Source organism: Euleptes europaea, chromosome 19, assembly GCF_029931775.1.
Source record: "Euleptes europaea isolate rEulEur1 chromosome 19, rEulEur1.hap1, whole genome shotgun sequence".
Taxonomy (NCBI): domain Eukaryota; kingdom Metazoa; phylum Chordata; class Lepidosauria; order Squamata; family Sphaerodactylidae; genus Euleptes; species Euleptes europaea.
In genome coordinates this window covers 10,625,648-10,643,243 of record NC_079330.1, presented here as the reverse complement: position 1 = coordinate 10,643,243, position 17,596 = coordinate 10,625,648, and the positions used below count along the sequence as shown (strand labels likewise).

The following is a 17,596-nucleotide window of genomic DNA, read 5'->3' as shown; positions in this document are numbered from 1 at the left end:
TCCCTTAGTCCGATACCTATGCGTAGATTAGCATTCAATCCCCGACATTGTCTGAACTTCTCAGCACAAACTGGAATCAAAGAATGGGGGGGAGGGGAATTCACCAGCAGTGGAGGTTAACACTCCAGTGTGGTTAAGAGCGGCGGGCTCTAATCTGAAGAGCCGGGTTGGTTTCCCCACTCCTCCACATGAGAGGCGGAGGCTAATCTGGCGAACTGGATTTGTTTCCCCACTCCTCCACATGAAGCCAGCTAGTCACACTCTCTCAGCCCCACCTACCTCAGGGGGTGTCTGTTGTGGGGAGGGAAAGGGAAGGCGATTGTAAGCCGGTTTGATTCTGCCTTAAGTGGGAGAGAAAGTTGGCATATAAAAACCAACTCTCCTTCTTCTGCTTCCAAGGCACATGAAAGACCAAGGAAGATTAAAAGATTCTCTGATTACATTATGCAAGAGCCCCTTTTCTATCACTTATCTCAAGATATCGGTTTAACTACCTTGGATTATGCTGCAGGCCTCCAAAACTAGATCACTATTGAGCCGGGTTTCTTTCTCCCTTCTTCCCATTTTCGGTAGCCCTCCCATGAGTTCCAGGAAACAGCCGGAAGAAGTCCAAATTAAATTACCTGAAGAACCGACTGTTTTCAGACTCCATCGCGTGGCACTCCCGCTTGCTGCTGCTGACCTCCGAGGCCTTCTGGACGTTCGTCCAGTGGATTGGGGACTTGCAGAAGAAGACGCCCATTCCCTTTGGCCTGGCCTGCAGGCGCCAGGAGGTGAGGTGCAGAGGAATGGCGAAGGAATCCCCTGGCATGACCGAAGGCAGAACAACGGGCTCTGCAACCAAGCGAGATGTTCCGTGTGGTCTTCAGAGCGCATCCTTTCCTCAGTCCCCTCCGCCGCCCAACAGGCCTCCGTTTCAACATTACCATTTTAGATCAAGAACACATCCTCTACAGCGGTGGTTTTCAACCTTTCCAGGCCCGCCCCCACTCCCCCAATTTCCAGGTGGCAACATGGGAACCACTGACAGATCGGCAGATCTTTAAAAATGTTGCTTCAGCAGCGGCTGCCACAAAACAGCTGCCGCAAGGGCCTTCGCTGGGTGACTGAAGGTAAACTGCGGCAGCCATTTTGTGGCTGGTTCTACCTTAGGGTTGCCTGCCTCCAGGTGGTGGCTGGAGATCTCCCGCTATTACAACTGATCAATTCACCTGGAGAAAGTGGCCGTTTTGGCAATTGGACTCAACGGCATTGAAGTCCCTCCCCTCTCAACCCCCCATCCTCCTCAGGCTCTGCCCCCAAAATTTCCAGGTATTTCCCAACCTGGAACTGGCAACCTTATTCTACCTCCTGTGGCAGCCTCTTTGTGGCTGGTTCTACCTCCTGCGGCAACCATTTTGTGGCTGGTTCTACCTCCTGCGGCAGCCATTTTGTGGCTGGTTCCGCCTCCTGCGGCAGCCATTTTGTTGCTGGTTCCGCCTCCTGCGGCAGCCATTTTGTGGCTGGTTCCACCTCCTGCGGCAGCCATCTTGTAGCTGGTTCTACCTCCTGTGGAAGCCATCTTGAGGCTGCACCCACCACACTGTGTCAGAATTCCAATGGTGCCCACACACTCAAAAAGGTTGAGCACCCCCACCACAAAACAACTGTATACACTTACTGTCTGGAGCAGAAGGGCTGTCGAGCCTCAGCTCCATAGGAATCTCCAGCTTGTTTCTCACCATCAAGGCCGAGCGCACCGTGATCACCTTCCGGGCGCTGCCCTCCATGGTGACGGCGAAGACCACTCGCACCGGAGGCAACGAAGAAAACTGCGAAGCCAGGACATGGAACAAACGTAGAGACGCAGTAGAACAACATACCCAAACTCTGCAAAAGCTACAATGGGCAGCGAAGTATGTACATTTAATTCATAATCTGCCACAATATCATCCACCCTTCCTCCAAGAAGATCATGGAGGCGGACGTGGTTCTCCCTTCCTCCACTTGGGGTGGCGGGTGGGGGAGGGAGAGGCCAGCCAACTGATGGTCACCAAAGAGCTTGACAGGCAGCGTGGCATAGTGGCTAGGAGTGGCGGACTCTAATCTGGAGAACCGGGCTTGATTCCCCACTCCTCCACATGAGCTGCGGACTCTAATATGAAGAACCGGGTTGGTTTCCCCACTCCTCCACATGAAGCCTGCTGGATGACCTTGGGCTGGTCACAGTCCTCTCTGAACTCTCTCAGCCCCACCTACCTCACAAGGTGCTTGTTGCGAAGGGGGGAAGGGAAGGCGATTGTAAGCCGCTTTGAGGCTCCTTACAGTAGAGAGCCAGCGTGGTGTAGTGGTTAAGAGCGGTGGTTTGGAGCGGTGGAGTCTGATCAGGAGAACCGGGTTTGATTCCCCGCTCCTCCACATGAGCGGCGGAGGCTAATCTGGTGAACTGGATTTCCCCCCTCCCTTACCTACACATGAAGTCAGCTAGGTGACCTTGGGCCAGTCACAGCTCTGTTAGAGCTCTCTCAGCCTCACCTACCTCACAGGGTGTCTGTTGTGGGAAGGGGAAGGGAAGGTGACTGCAAGCTGGTTTGATTCTCCCTTAAGTGGCAGAGAAAATCGGCATATAAAAAAAACTAACTCTTCTTCCTCCTCCACGTCCACTCCCCTGTTAAAGCCTTCCAAGCTGGCGGCCATCACCACAACCTGGGGCAGGGAGTTCCACAATTTAACTATGGTTAAATTAACTAGGGTTCAAAGTGTCACAAACAAGCGCCCCTGAATAAAATACTCGAGGTGAATCAAGCCCCAGCGACTCGAGCGGGAAGGGTCCCTCCACTACAGGAACAGGCAGCCAAGGGCTCTGTCATCCCAGCTTCCTGCTGCGGAAGACGCAGTCCTCGCCCCACACATGAATGCCGTGCTGACAGGCCAAAATTGGCAGGCCCACGCTGGAGCCAGCAGGAAAACCAAATAACTTTCCTGCCAAAGAATCTAAAAACTTGAAGCAACCACAGTGTACGTTCAGAGGACAGGGGAAATTTCACATCAGAGCTGGAGAACAGCCTGCTCTTTCCACTTGAACGCCAAAGCTTGCAAAAACACCCTGTATCGTGTTTGAAACAGACGAGAACATCGTTTTGATTCTTATTATTCCAGGATAAAATGGTCCGCTTCCTTTTTTATTCCCATTTTTCTTCAGTGCGGTATCCAAAATGGATTTTGCTTTCGTTGTTTCCTTATATGCATCGTGCATGATGGATAATTATGATTTTTCTTTTGTCTCTTCAAAAGTTCTGGCTGGGTTCCCCCACCCCTCCATTTTCACAACAAAGCCTCATTTTAAAAAAATTCCACGTGGCTCAGACAATTTCACAATTGAAGATATGAGATCCAGTATAGTGTCAGACTAGTATCTGGGAGACCTGGATTCAAATCCCCACACAGCCATGAAGTGCACCTTGGGTTAGTCACTTTATATCAGCCTAGCCTACTTTGCAAGATTGTTCTGAGGCCAAAATGGGGAATGGAGAACCATGTACAGCATCCCCAAAAAGGGTGGGGAAAATGCATTAGACAGATGAGCTCGTATTTAAAACTAAAGACACAAAGAAGGGAAGTCCACAAAAGACTATTTCCGCTGGTTAGAAATTCATAAGTTTAGAAGAGCTTTCTTTTAGGCGAGATGTAATGCCCTACACCCAGCCAAGACACAAGGGCGATACAATAGAATTACTGCAGAAGAACGGAAATGTCCATTTTGTCCGGATCAAATAAGACTCCCTAGCCCACACTGTTTTCGCATGTCCACAAAATAATATTGCACGAAATAAATATATCATTCCCTGGATAAAACAGCTAGACACTTTTTGAGAAGCGGATACTGCGCTATATGCTGTCAAACAGATCCGTCAATTGCACGGGAGAAGTGGCAACTTTTCTCATTAGTGTCAAGGAAAAATTAAATTTCATCTCCCCTTTTCAAAGTGTGATGTGGTTTAGGGATAGCCAGTGGCTGTGAAATCTAGGGAAAGGAAAAGCCGCTACTTACATAAACATGCGGATGGATGATGTTTGTTCTGCTAATTGGGCTGCCAACCTGGGGAGGAAATTCAGAAACAAAAATCACAGTGCTTGTTACGAAACCTGTTGACACCCTCTACGTTTCTTGAACACGCAACAAAATTGCTTGGCACCAAATAAAACAGTCCACTTTCTGCTTTTTCCAAAGGCAAGGAAGAATTTTTTTAAAAATCATCTGTTTTGGTTAACTTTTAAACTTTTTAAAAAACAAGCAAGCAAGACTATTATGTGCACAGAAATGGAAAAATTCATATATACATACAATAGAAGAATGGCTTGTCAAGATGTTGGAATTAACAGAAATGGCCAAACTGACTGCTCTGATCAGAGAAAATAACTTATCAAAGTTTGTGGAAAATTGAAATCCCTTTATTGGCTTTTTGCATAAGACGGAAAAAAAGAACTGATGATTCGTGGGTTTGAAGAGGAGAAGAATAAGAATGTAGGCATGATAGAGAAAAGTTTGATTTTTAGTTGTAATTAAATAAAAAAATTGTATTTGCAATGAGAGAACAGGTAGTAATTCCTTAATTAGGTTTATATTTGGTACAAACAAAAACAGAAGGTTTTTTTTTGTCTGTTTGAATTTTATATTCTTTTCTCTTTTCCTTTTTATCCTGTTTTTTTGTCTTGATGCAATTTTGTTAACAATAATTTTTTTTAAAGGAATAAACTTTTTTTTAAAACAAGCAAACAAACTGCAGTTGTTGTGAAGGTAAAAGGAAGGAGAGGGGAGAGAGGCAAGCGGCTTTGGGTCCTCATTGGGGGGGAAAGCAGGGTACAAATGAATTAAACAAACAAACACGCTCAGCTTTGCAAACGCCATCAAGAGTCTTCACAGTCGGCCGTTTTCTTCTGGGGAGGGGGGGGGGGAAATCCCATCGCTGACAGAAGATACCGCAACGGCACTAGCAACGAAAAATGGTTATTTGGAACTAGAACTTACGGTAGATGAAGACGTGCTCTTGTCGGGGGCCGCGTATCGGAAAAAAATCCCCACTTTGTCCACCGATACCGGGCTGACTTGCTCCCAGCCGTTTACTCGCACCTGCAGCTGGTGAATCCTTAGGTCGTGCGTGTGCCTGCCGGTGCAGAAGAAGGCAAAGACCAACATTAAGGCCCATGGAACAGTATTTCTGGAACGGTTCCGAGCCCCGGGTTTTAATCTCATTAGGTGGCTCTACGCCAGCTGCGCAAAGACACTGCCTGTCTGTCTGAGCTTCTTTTTTCAGACAACGTAGGCCGATCTCGTTAGATCTCGGAAGCTAAGCAGGGTCGGCCCTGGTATTTGGATGGGAGACCACCAAGGAATTCCAGGGTTGTCGTGCAGAGGAAGGCAATGGCAAACCACCTCTGTAAGTCTCTTGCCTTGAAAACCTTACGGGGTTGCCATAAATCAACTGTGACTTGAGGGCACTTTACACACACACACATTCTTCAGTGCCCTGACCTGGATGGCCCAGGCTAGCAAGATTGCATCAGATCCCTGATGTCAACTGCTTGGGCTGGAGATGGTGGGAATTGAACCTGGGACCTTCTGTATGCAAACAAGTGCTCAACCACTCAGCCGCGGCCCCTGCCCCCGAACAGAAGTGCAATGAACTTATGACGATGCCTTCCTACCATTGGTCCCTCTAGCCTAGTATCGCCTACTCTGACTGGCAGCTGCTCTCTGGGGTCTCAGACAGAGAAAGGTTTTTTTCCCAGCCTCTGCTACCTGAGGGCCTTTTAAGCGGAGATGCTAGGGATTGACCTGGGATCTTCTGCACGCAAAGCAGGGGATCTCCAACTGAGCCACTGCCCCTGCCCCCAAACGTTTGAAGCTGTCTTATACCAAGTCAGAACAATGGCCCATCTGACCCAGTAGCATCCAGTCTGACTGGTGGAAGCCCTCCAAGTTCTCAGGCAAAGATCATGAACTGGAGATGCCGGGGATTGAAGCTGGCGAGTAAAGTTCATATTAGCATTAATAAAGTTGAGTAAAGCCCCGTAAAATGCTGCTGCTGAAACATTAAAACGGGACGGCCGGCATGGCCTGTAGCCCTTCACCTGTGCCGCAGTTTCCCCCTGGCTTCAAACTCAAACGGAACCTCTTCGCCTGTCAGGACTTCCCGCCACTCGCTGACTCTGTGTGCATCGTCAAGAAACGTGCCGTTCTCCTCTGGAAGGACACCAGGGCTTCCGCTGTGGGACAGCGCGGCCCTGAAAGCAGAGACATACGGGACCGTCACGCTTTGCAGGAAATCGGGCCTCTCAAAGGGTCATGCTTTGTATCTTAGTAAGAGTAACATGTGCATCTAAACCTTAGTAAAGTGTCTAAGGCCCAAGATAAGAAAACCTTCCTCTCGTTTACTACGATGACGACAGCTTCGATTTTCAACTCTTTCCCCCCCTCCCCCATGAAGTTTAGTGTGCTATACACCAGACACTGCAGCAAGCCAGTCACAGATGGACGATGAGAAAATAAAATAATGCGGCGCGGTACAGTAATTAGAGTGTCAGGCTAGGATCTGGAAGACCAAGCTTCAAATCCCCCACTCTGCCATGGAAGCTTGCAGAGTGATCTTGGGGCCTGTCTCATGCTCTCAGACTCACCTACCTCACAGTGCCATCGTAAGGATAAAACGGAGGAAAAGGAGAACTACTGAAGACGCTCGGAGTCTCCACTGGGGAGACTGGCAGAATATAAATGATGTACATTAACAAATAATCGTAGAATCCTGGAGTCATAGAGTTGGAAGGGGCTGGACAGGCCATCTAGTCGAATTTCCCTGCTCAATGCAGGATCAGCCCAGAGCATCCCTGACAAGTGCTTGTCCAGCCTCTGCTTAAAGACTGCTAGGGAGGGGGAGATCACCGCCTCCCTAGGCAGCCGATTCTACTGCTGAACAACTCTTACTGTAAAACTTTTTTCCTAATAACCAGCTGGTAGAAGAAGAAGAGTTGGTTTTTATATGTTGACTTTCTCTGCCACTTAAGGGAGACTCAAACCGGCTTACAATCACCTGCCCTTCCCCACAACAGACACCCTGTGAGATAGGTGGGGCTGAGAGAGCTCTAACAGAGCTGTGACTAGCCCCAGGTCACCCAGCTGGCTTCGTGTGCAGGCGAGGAAACAAATCCAGTTCTCCAGATTAGCATCTGCCACTCATGCGGAGGAGTGGGGAATCAAACCCAGTTCTCCAGATTAGAGTCCACTGCTCCAAAACACCGCTCTTAGCCTCTACACCACGCTGGCTCTTTTCTGCCTGTACTTTTCTGCCTGTAATTTAAACCCATTCTTGCGAGTCCTCTCCTCTGCTGCCAACAGGAACAGCTCCCTGCCCTCCTCTGAGCGACAGCCCTTCAAATGCTTCAAGAGAGAAGCCTTGCCAGACAAGTCTTGCACCCCAGCCCCAAGGGAGTTAAAGACGCATGGAGCTCAAAGCATTCCCAAGGAAAGGTCCTCAGTCTTCTAGGAGGAAGTTCTCCCCCCCGCCTTCGCCTGAGGCTCCTTACCGGGTCGGGGTGGTGGTCAATGTGGCAAACCAGAGCGTGCAGCCGGTGTGATTCCGCAGGGCGAACGGCACGAAAGGGTGTCGCCGCTTTGGAGCCTTCATTTCAGCTGCAAGGAGACGACAGAAAAAGGAATCAGGGTGTGGAGAAGGAGAAGGAAGAATTGGCTTTTATACCCCACTTTTCTCTACAGTTTAAAAAGGCTCAAACCGGTTTACAATCTCCTTCCCTTCCTCTCCCCGCAACAGACACCTCGTGAGGTAGGTGGGGCTGAGAGATTTTGGAGAGAACTGTGACTGGCCCAAGGTCAGCCCAGCAGGCTTCGTGTGGAGGAGTGGGAAATCGGACCCAGTTCAACAGATTAGAGAACGCAGCCCTGTGAAATAATGTTGGATGGGCATTGCCCCAAATACCAGAATTGCCATATGATTAAGCAGGGAAGAAGGAAAACAATGAATGCCATGCAACAAGAAGAAAATGAATTAACAAGGCTTTGCAGTGATCACTAGTGCCAAGCACACCTCCCTTTGTCCTTCTCTCAGTTACTCTCCTCTGGTTAGACCTCGAGTATTGTGTTCAGTTTTGGGCACCACGATTTAAGAAAGATGTAGACAAGCTGGAACGTGTCCAGAGGAGGGCAACGAAGATGGTGAGGGGTCTGGAGACCAAGTCCTATGAGGAAAGGCTGAAGGAGCTGGGTATGTTTAGCCTGGAGAGGAGAAGACTGAGAGGTGATATGAGAACCATCTTCAAGTACCTGAAGGGCTGTCATATAGAGGAGGGTGCCAAGTTGTTTTCTGCGGCCCCAGAAGGTCGGACCAGAACCAACGGGTTGAAATTAAATCAAAAGAGTTTCTGTCTAGACATTAGAAAGAATTTTCTAACAGTTGGAGTGGTTCCTCAGTGGAACAGGCTTTCTCGGGAGGTGGTGGGCTCTCCTTCCCTGGAGGTTTTTAAGCAGAGGCTAGATGGGCCATCCAAGAGCCCTGTGGCACAGAGTGGTAAGCTGCAGTAAGCTACAGAACAGGCTTCCTCGGGAGGTGGTAAGAAGAGAAGAAGAGTTGGTTTTTTATATGCCGACTTTCTCTACCACTGAAGGGAGACTCAAACCGGCTTACAATCACCTTCCCTTCCCCTCCTCACAACAGACACCCTGTGAGGTGGGTGGGGCTGAGAGAGCTGTGACTGGCCCAAGGTCTCCCAGCTGACTTCGTGTATAGGAGTGGGGAAACCAATCCAGTTCACCAGATTAGCCTCTGCCGCTCATATGGAGGAGTGAGGAATCAAACCTGGTTCTCCAGATCAGACTCCACCGCTCCAAACCACCGCTCTTAACCACTACACCACACTCTCCTTCCCTGGAGGTTTTGAAGCAGACGCTAGATGGCCATCTGTCAGCAATGCTGATTCTATGAACTTATGCAGTTCATGAGAGGGAGGGCATCTTGGCCATCTTCTGGGCATGGAGTAGGGGGTCACTGGGTGTGTGTGGGGGAGGTAGTTGTGAGTTTCCTGCATTGTGCAGGGGGTTGGGCTAGATGACCCTGGTGGTCCCTTCCAACTCTATGATTCTATGACTTCCTCTTGGGGGTAAAGAAGTAGCAATGAGAAGGGGGTGCAGATGGCTGTTTGAGAGAGAAGCTGGTCATAAGGAAAGCTTTCAGAGGTCACGGGCACCTTTCGGGACATGCCCCAAAACACCTTCGGAGGTGGAGCGAGATGCAAATTCCCAGTCACGTGGTGGCAGCAGTTTCGCAAGCACATCACATGCTGTCAGAACAGCTTGTGCTTCCCCGCCCTCGCTCCATGTCACTGGCTGCCCGGGTACAGAGGCACCGCTGAGCATTATGGAGAGGGCAACGGGCACCCAGGTGGAGGATCTGCTGGTTTGGCAGCCTCCCCCGCATCACATCCATCCCTGCCCTTGGAATAAACCTTGCCTAGCAGGTGGTGGCGACAGCAGGGAATCAGCACAATGCTTTCGCCTTAAATCAGCTAGCTATAAATATTTCGCAACCATCGTGCCAACACATCCAAGGTCAGCCTGTTCTTTTCATGGAAAGGGAAGCCGCTCCCTGTAATTTTTTTGCTTCGAAAGCATCCGTTTATCACCGGGCAGCGGAGCTACTGAAAGTGGCTCACTTGACTTTGGCTTGCCATCAGAGTTCTTGCTCCGTGCTGACCCCAGCTCTCCCAGGAACTGGACAAACAGAAGAAGAGTTGGTCTTTATATGTCGACTTTCTCTACCACTTAAGGAAGAATCAAACTAGCTTACAATCACCTTCTCTTCCTTTCCTCACAACAGACACCATGTGTCTGTGGAGCTCCCTGCCCCAGGATGTAGTGATGGCTGCCACCTTGGAAGGCTTTAAGAGGGAAGTGAACATGTTCATGGAGGAAAGGGGTATCCATGGCTACTAGTTAAAATGGATACTGGTCATGATGCATACCTATTCTCTCCAGGATCAGATCAGCATGCCTATTATATTAGGTGCACTGGAACACAGGCAGGATGGTGCTGCTGCAGTTGTCTTGTTTGTGGAATTCCTAGAGGCACCTGGTTAGCCACTGTGTGAACAGACTGCTGGACTTGATGGGCCTTGGTCTGATCCAGCATGGCCTTTCTTAATGTTCTTATGAGGTAGGTGGGGATGAGAGAGCTCTAAGAGCTGTGACTAGTCCAACGTCATCCAGCTGGCTTCATGTGGAGGAGTGGGGAAACAAATCCAGTTCGCCAGATTAGCATCCGCCGCTCATGTGGAGGAGCGGGGAATCAAACCCGGTTCTCCAAATCAGAATCCACCGCTCCAAACCACCGCTCTTAACCACTACACCAAGCTAGCTCTCCAACAGGCAGCAAGGCCCTTCCAAGACACCGCCAACCGGCACTTCCCCGTGTGTTCGTTTCGTTTATTTTAATGCTGACAGACCAATCAGTCGTGACCATAGGGAAAAGGGACACTATTAGACAATATAACGATTAAATATACAAGCTCAAATTACATTTACAGCTTCCATAAAACGTTAAAATTTTAGATCTACAAAACTGGACAGTTTAAAAGTTAAGAATATCTTTTAATGCCAGAGACATACATTTCGCAACTGCCAGAATCAGGTTTGGGTCGGTGTCTACTAATAGCTTAACTACAAAGTTCCTGTTTTTCAATAAGTCTCCATTTCTGAATATATTTAGTAATCCACTTCCCTGTGCATGAGCGAGGGCAAATCCTGCTGAACACCAGTGAGCAGCGACAGGCTCCAAGTTCAGTGCTCACGCGGCCTGCTGTTGCTACCATTTCCTAACTCTAACTGCAAAAGAAACCTCCCATCACTCAACCCTCTTGCCGCGTTCTGCTTTTCTTTCCCCTGAACTTTTGGGGAATAACTCTGGCCGTACAAGTCCAGGACCATCGTGGATGCACTGTGGCCTGCTAATGCCCTGCTGAGAATTAAGGGGGAAATTTAAAACTTGCTTTCAGCCTAGGGCGCCCATCTCAGGAAAAGGCTGCCCATTTATTTAGTACATTTATTTTTTCACCAAGCGAATTTTTTACCCAGCCCGTTCTCCAAGGCGCTCAGAGCGTCATAAGAGGTTTACCTTCATTTTATCTTCACTACCATTTTGTGATAGCCCTGACCTAGATGGGCCAGGCTGGCTCGATCTTGTTCGATCTTGGAGGCTAAGCAGGGTCGGCCCTGGTGAGTTCTTGTATGGGAGACGACCAAGGAAGTCCAGGGTCACTATGCACAGGCAGAGTCTGTTTATCTGCCTCTGTTTATCTCGGAAGCTAAGCAGGGTCGGCCCTGGTAAGAAGTTGGATGGAAGACAACGCAGGAAGTCCAGGGGCACTATGCAGAGGCAGCCAATGGCCAACCACCTCTGTTCATCTCGGAAGCTACACAAAACCGACCCTGGTTAGTATTTGGGTGGGAGACAACCAAGGAAGTCCAGGGTTGCTACACAGAGGCAGGCAATGGCAAACCACCTGTTTGTCTCTTGCTTTCAAAACCCTAAAGGGTCGTCACCAATCAGCAGTGACTTGATGGCACTTTCCACCACCATCCTGGGAGGTAGGTTGGGCCAAGACATGATGGGGCAAAGGTTGCCCGGTAATTTTCACATAAAAGTGGAGATTTGTACCCGAGACTCCCAGGTCCCAGAGCCATACTGAAGACCCTCTAGAAAGCAGCCCCGGCGCATGGCGTACACGGGGGGGGGGGGGGAGATTCTCAACATATGGGATCCCGCACAAAGCATTAGAAGCAAGGAAATCCTCCCTCTACAAAGACATTTCTAGCAAAAAAAGCAAAAGCATCTCAACTCTGCAGTACAGTACCTCTAGCATACATCTGGTGCTCTAGGTTAGTCAGACTGGCTGTGCTCCTAGTTCTAAGGTAGACAAGAGGAAGGCCTGGCAGACAGGAAAGATAACATTAGCAGGGAAAGGGGGGTGGAAGACTTTTTTGCAGATATACAGGTAAAGACCGTCGTGCGTACCAAAGCGAGGGAAATTTCAAGCACAGTAAGGATCACACAGTGAGTCAACAAGGCCCGACCAACAGGGACGAGAGCATTCATTTAAAAAAGGTGTGCTTTAAGGACATTTTCTGACAGTTAGAGCGGTTCCTCAGTGGAACAGGCTTCCTCGGGAGGTGGTCAGTCTCCTTCCCTGGAGGTTTTTAAGCAGAGGTTATATGGCCATCTGTCAGCAATGCAGATCATGAGAGGGAGGGCATCTTGGGCATCTTCTGGGCATGAAGTAGGGGTCACTGGGGGATGGGAGGTAGTTGTGAGCTTAATGCATTGTGCAGGGGGTTGACCCTTGTGGTCCCTTCTGATTCTATTATTCTATTTGTAAGAACCCCATGGCGCAGAGTGGTAAGCTGCAGTACTGCAGTCCAAGCTCTGCTCATGACCTGAGTTCGGTCCTGACGGAAGTCGGTTTCAGGTAGCCGGCTCGAGGTTGACTCAGCCTTCCATCCTTCCAAGGTCGGTAAAATGAGTACCCAGTTTGCTGGGGTTAAAGTGTAGACGACTGGGAAAGGGAATGGCAAGTCACCCTGTAAACATAGTCTGCCTAGTAAACACTGTGATGTGACGTCACCCCATGGGTCAAGAATAACCCAGTGCTTGCCCAGGGGGACTATTTTCACATTTTTTAAAGGACATTTAAGGGTCAAAGGTTCTGGTGAAGCACTTTGACGCTTTGCTTGGGTCTGGATTTTATGGAGCTTGCAGCACCCACTACACCCACTGTCCATATTTGTCATGGCTCCTATTTACAAAGACACAATGTATATCTACTGGTGTTTTGCCTTGTTTTACTAACAGTTGGGCTTATTGCATTTGTACCCCGCTTTTCTCCCTATCAGGGACTGAAAGGGGCTTATATCGTTTTCTCCTTCTCCATTTTATCCTCACAACAACCCTGTGAGGATGGTTAGGGTGACAGAGGTCGACTGGTCCAGGGTCACCCAATGAGCTTCCATGGCAGAGTCGAGACGCGAACCCGGCTCTCCCAGATCCGAGTCCAACACTCAAGCCACTATACCACGCTGGCTAAGTTGACTGTTGTTTCCCTGCATTTTCTCATAGTGATATCACTGTTACTTTTAGATTTTGAATTGCTTCGGTTATCTGACCTCAAAGTTGGTGACATTGGTGCGAAGAGAGCATAGAAAGGAATGCCTCTTTATTTATGCGAATCTATGTGCCAACTGTGCACCTCTTCCTAATTTTTGCTTGTAGCCCCTACTCCAGGGACACCCTGTTCTAGCAAAAAACAATCCTGCTTTATTTGCTGACACGCATCTAGTTCTGACTTCGGCTAAGGTAAGGTTTAAAAGGATTAATTTGCTCCAGCATCTTTAAGAACAAGTGAACAAGCATTCCTGTGTACAAATCAGGAGATGTTTGTCTTGGGGAAAAGACACAGGGGTTTAAAAGACCACAAAGCTGTTAATGTGCTTGCAAAATGCAACTCAGGCTCCAAGTGTAATGCCTAACATCACTGTTTAATGGTTAGTTTTTCATCCTGACTTGCGCATGTGCCACTGCAGGAGAAAACTCAAGCCAGTTTAAACAATTGAGAATTGGAGACACTATTTACATTTTATATTTTGTTGTTCAGGAGGGGGGGGAAAAAACCCTCAAGTGTCTTACCCAAATGCTGCAAACGACACTTGGTCTCTGCCGACTTTGACGCATCCCCTCGTTGGACGCGCGTATCAGCCAGCCTCCTTTAAAGGAGTTAACGGGGGATACGCAAGTTCTGACGGCGTTTGGATGAGGACGGTGTCCCAAGTTAAAGATCCGGAGGGGGATAGTGGGAGAAATGGCTGGGGGTACCTTTCCAAGCTGAACGGGGGGCGGGGGGCGGCTCACAGCTCACTGACTCATTGATTCTAAGAGAGAAAGAGGCCGAAGCCATGCAGGGGCAGGGGTCACAGAAGCAGACGGAGGCTGGCTGGCATCGTGTGTGGGTCTGGGACTTGAAGAGGAGAGGAGGCACCTGGAACCACAAGCATCCGGGGGGGGGGGCAGAAGTAGGGGGAAGTTTGATGCTGCACAGATACTGGAGTGTGGGTTCGTAGGGGGGAAAAGGTACAGACATTAGATAAGATTATCCTCCAAAGGCCTAACGATACTGTGAATTGAGGCTTCAGTGGAATACTTCATCAGGACACAGACAGAATGTTTTGTCCAGCAGACAGAAGAGGCAAGCCGTTTCACGCCAAAGAGGCAAGCGTCCTGGTGCTTTAAAGCAAACTAACCTATGAGCGCACAAGAGAGGAAACTCGAGAGTAGGAAAACATCACTCGCTTGCGGTGCCGTAAGTGCGCCGCTAAAAGCACTGTGATGGCAAAGGTCACAACATGGTTATTGACAGTTATTAAAACGTCCATATAGAGGGTTGTGACGGGTACATCTCCTACCCTGCCCAAGCGATGGAGGATCAACCGAAGAGCCCATCCATTCTTCGGATTCCACGGCCTCCACCTCTTTCTCCTGTTTGCAGTAATCCGCCATCCACGACCGTTTGGTACTAGCATACTGCTCTAAGAGTGGGAGGGAAACAGACTGATAGTAAAAAGCGCAGAACGGGTGAGGGCCCAAAGGTTCTTCTAGATAAATAATTGAAATGAGGATGCTGGACTAGAGGGACCACTGGTCTGATTCAGCAGGGCTCTTCCTATGGTCTTGTAGCCGTGAGCAGTCGACCTACCAATTAACACAGAGGTGATGTTGACATCCAAGCGATGCTTCGTCTTCACCTCCAGCTTCAACCGAGAAGGGTGGAGGCGACTGGCTGCCTGCTGCTGCCAGGTTAGGGAGCACGACCAAGGCTCAATGAACGGTTCCCAGCCTGGGGAAACGGGGAGAAAGTGAAAGGGAGACAGGTACAAGAGAAGTCGCTGGGGCTATGACAGGCCCTGACACGATCATGGTATCTTGTGAACATGTGCAGAATTAATTCCATATCGAGCTTAAACACATCATACACATACAGAGGTTTGTGTAATGTATAATGAAAGTCTGTGTCATGCTGACAGGCTAGCTCAAGGTTAGCTCTATCAAAGCTAACTACTAAAGTTACTCTGGCTTTGTCCTTGAAGGGGCAGCGTAAAAGTCATCTTTCTGACTTAGCTGCCAGATGTCAGAATCTTAAATGGCCTTTTCAAGGTCTTAAGATATCTTAATGTACTAAGAGTGCATTAATAGTTGAAATTGTGCTTAAAGTATAGCCTAAAGGCATTATAGTTCTCTCAAAGATAAGAGTAATATGCTTCCTTGCTCTACTGTAATCTTGCCAGATGCAAACCTGCTAACTAATGTAAACAAAACACTTTGCAAAGTGACAATGTCAGCTAAAATTATGTTTCATGAGTTATATAGTTAAACGTTGTGCTACAGATTTCTAAGTAGTCTCATTTAATGCGTATAGTCCTAACGAAGAGGATGGTATAGAAATTAAATATGTAACTTGATCATGTAACTCAGAAATGAGTACCGTATTTTCCGGCGTACAAGACGACTGGGCGTATAAGACGACCCCCCATTTTTACAGTTAAAATTTAGAGTTTGGGATTGTCCCGAGTCCGCGGCCTAGGGTCGGCCCTCAGGACTGCGCCCCAACCCTGCGGCCGCCCCCAGACCTCCTAGAGTGGCCCAACCCGAGTCCGCGGCCTGGGGCCAGCCCTCGGGACTGCGCCCCAACCCCGCGGCCACCACCGGTCCTTCTGGGACGGCTCAACCCCCGGGGACATGGACAGAGCGGAGGCGGCTCCCCAGGGAGATTCTCCGGTCTGGCTCGGAATTCAGCATCCGGCGTATAAGACGACACCCGGCGTATAAGACGACCCCCGACTTTTGAGAAGATTTTCCTGGGTTAAAAAGTAGTCTTATACGCCAGAAAATACAGTATTTATACTTTAGGCACAGAGGACTGAAAGAAAAGGAAATCCATATAAGGACATAAGACAGGAGCAGAAGCCACTAAGCTCCTGGTATCAGATAAGAAAGGGGAATAAAGGTACCCTTTTGAAGACTAAGGAAGAGGGGAAAAGGAACACTCTTCACTCTTAATGGATCTAGAAATTGTATAAATACCAGCCACAGTACAGCTGGCACTTTAGAGTTCTATGGCTGGCAGACTGCAGCTGTCTGGCGTAGCACCTCCATCTCAAAAGGCTTGAGATGTAAAACATTGAAACTCTGTTCTTGCGTGGACAGAAATTTTCAGAGATATCTTGAAATATCAAGATCTGGATATTTCAACATATCTTACTTACAGTCTTCTTGTGAGACTGCTCTATTCCTAGAAGAGGATAGAGACCCTTAGAATTCCTATTCTTTGAATAGGAATCTAAGTGCAGTGATCTTTCCATGTATTGGAACACTGAGAGTCCATTGTATTTATGGATTCTTACAGACTAAGCCTATTTGGCTTACCAATGCTAAGAAGCATCCTGAATACAGGGCTAATAGCTAGACCTCTGAGATTGTGTCAGAACGTCCTCTACTTAACAGAGGGACTTCTGAACCTCCTCAGAGCAAGAGACCAGAGAAGGGAAAGGAGACTTTCTGTACTCTGTGAGATATGCACAATGCACATACACAGATTGGCACAGTCAAAGAGACTGTAAATAGCTTTAAGCTAACACATAGTATTTATATATTCAGCATTGCTGTCTAAAACTAGAAAGAGCATGCATAGCATGTACATACACAATGCCTGATCTTAATGATGATCAGTTAAGAATATTAATAGAAGTCTTTAAAGGACTCCAGGTGACACAGATGACACAGCAAGGTATAGTGTGTCTTCTGTACAGAAATGTTATGATGTTTTGAATGATTTAAGTTAGGATGTTTCTAACCAAATCTTTCTCCAAAGAATTAACCATATTTTGACAGGATTTCTGTAACCTTATATTCTGAATGAAGGTGCATTGCACTAAGGATACTTTATGAGTATATTCTGACTAAGATACTCCTTTATGGAGGCATAGAGAATGTGAATGATTACTTGCTACATAAACATGTTTAAGACTAATGATGTCTATCCTTATATGATATTTTAAGGCTTTGCAACCAAAAAGCATATATTGTATAATGTAAATAAATGTGTTTTTTATATATACTTCTACTCTTGTCCATTATTATAAATTTATTGGCGTGTTCAAGAGATGTCCTAGAAGCAATAACAAGTTTCTAGGAACCGTTGATTCCGGTCTAGTGGTGTCTCGCTGAATAGATAACTCCATTTCTCAGTAAATGGTACATTCTAAGAGTGTAGGCACTTAACGGCCCGAACCGCGACAGGGCTTAAAGCCAATCGGGATGGTGCATGCAAGGCCCAACCGTTTCATATTAGATTTGTTTGATGTTGCAAAGCAAAGCGTAACTGGAGAAAGTAATATAGTCTGAAGGCACCGTTGAAAAATGGGGGGGGGAATGCACCAGGAGTAGAGGTCAACAATCCAGCGTGGTGCTGTGGTTAAGAGCGGTGGACTCTAATCAGGTGAACTGGGTTC

The 17,596-nt window shown here is 48.1% G+C and overlaps 1 protein-coding gene across 1 annotated transcript in view; it reads right to left on the bottom strand.

Moving 5' to 3' along the window:
• VPS13D (vacuolar protein sorting 13 homolog D) overlaps positions 1-17,596 on the bottom strand; it is a 117,486-nt gene that overhangs the window by 54,257 nt on the left and 45,633 nt on the right. The window contains exons 38-46 of the mRNA XM_056864951.1: positions 14,785-14,925; positions 14,495-14,617; positions 11,896-11,970; positions 7,561-7,666; positions 6,112-6,264; positions 5,009-5,144; positions 4,031-4,078; positions 1,661-1,811; positions 624-834 (exon numbers count right to left, since the gene is read on the bottom strand). Of these exons, the coding sequence (XP_056720929.1) occupies positions 624-834; positions 1,661-1,811; positions 4,031-4,078; positions 5,009-5,144; positions 6,112-6,264; positions 7,561-7,666; positions 11,896-11,970; positions 14,495-14,617; positions 14,785-14,925 (1,144 nt within the window). The remainder of the gene's footprint in view (positions 1-623; positions 835-1,660; positions 1,812-4,030; positions 4,079-5,008; positions 5,145-6,111; positions 6,265-7,560; positions 7,667-11,895; positions 11,971-14,494; positions 14,618-14,784; positions 14,926-17,596) is intronic.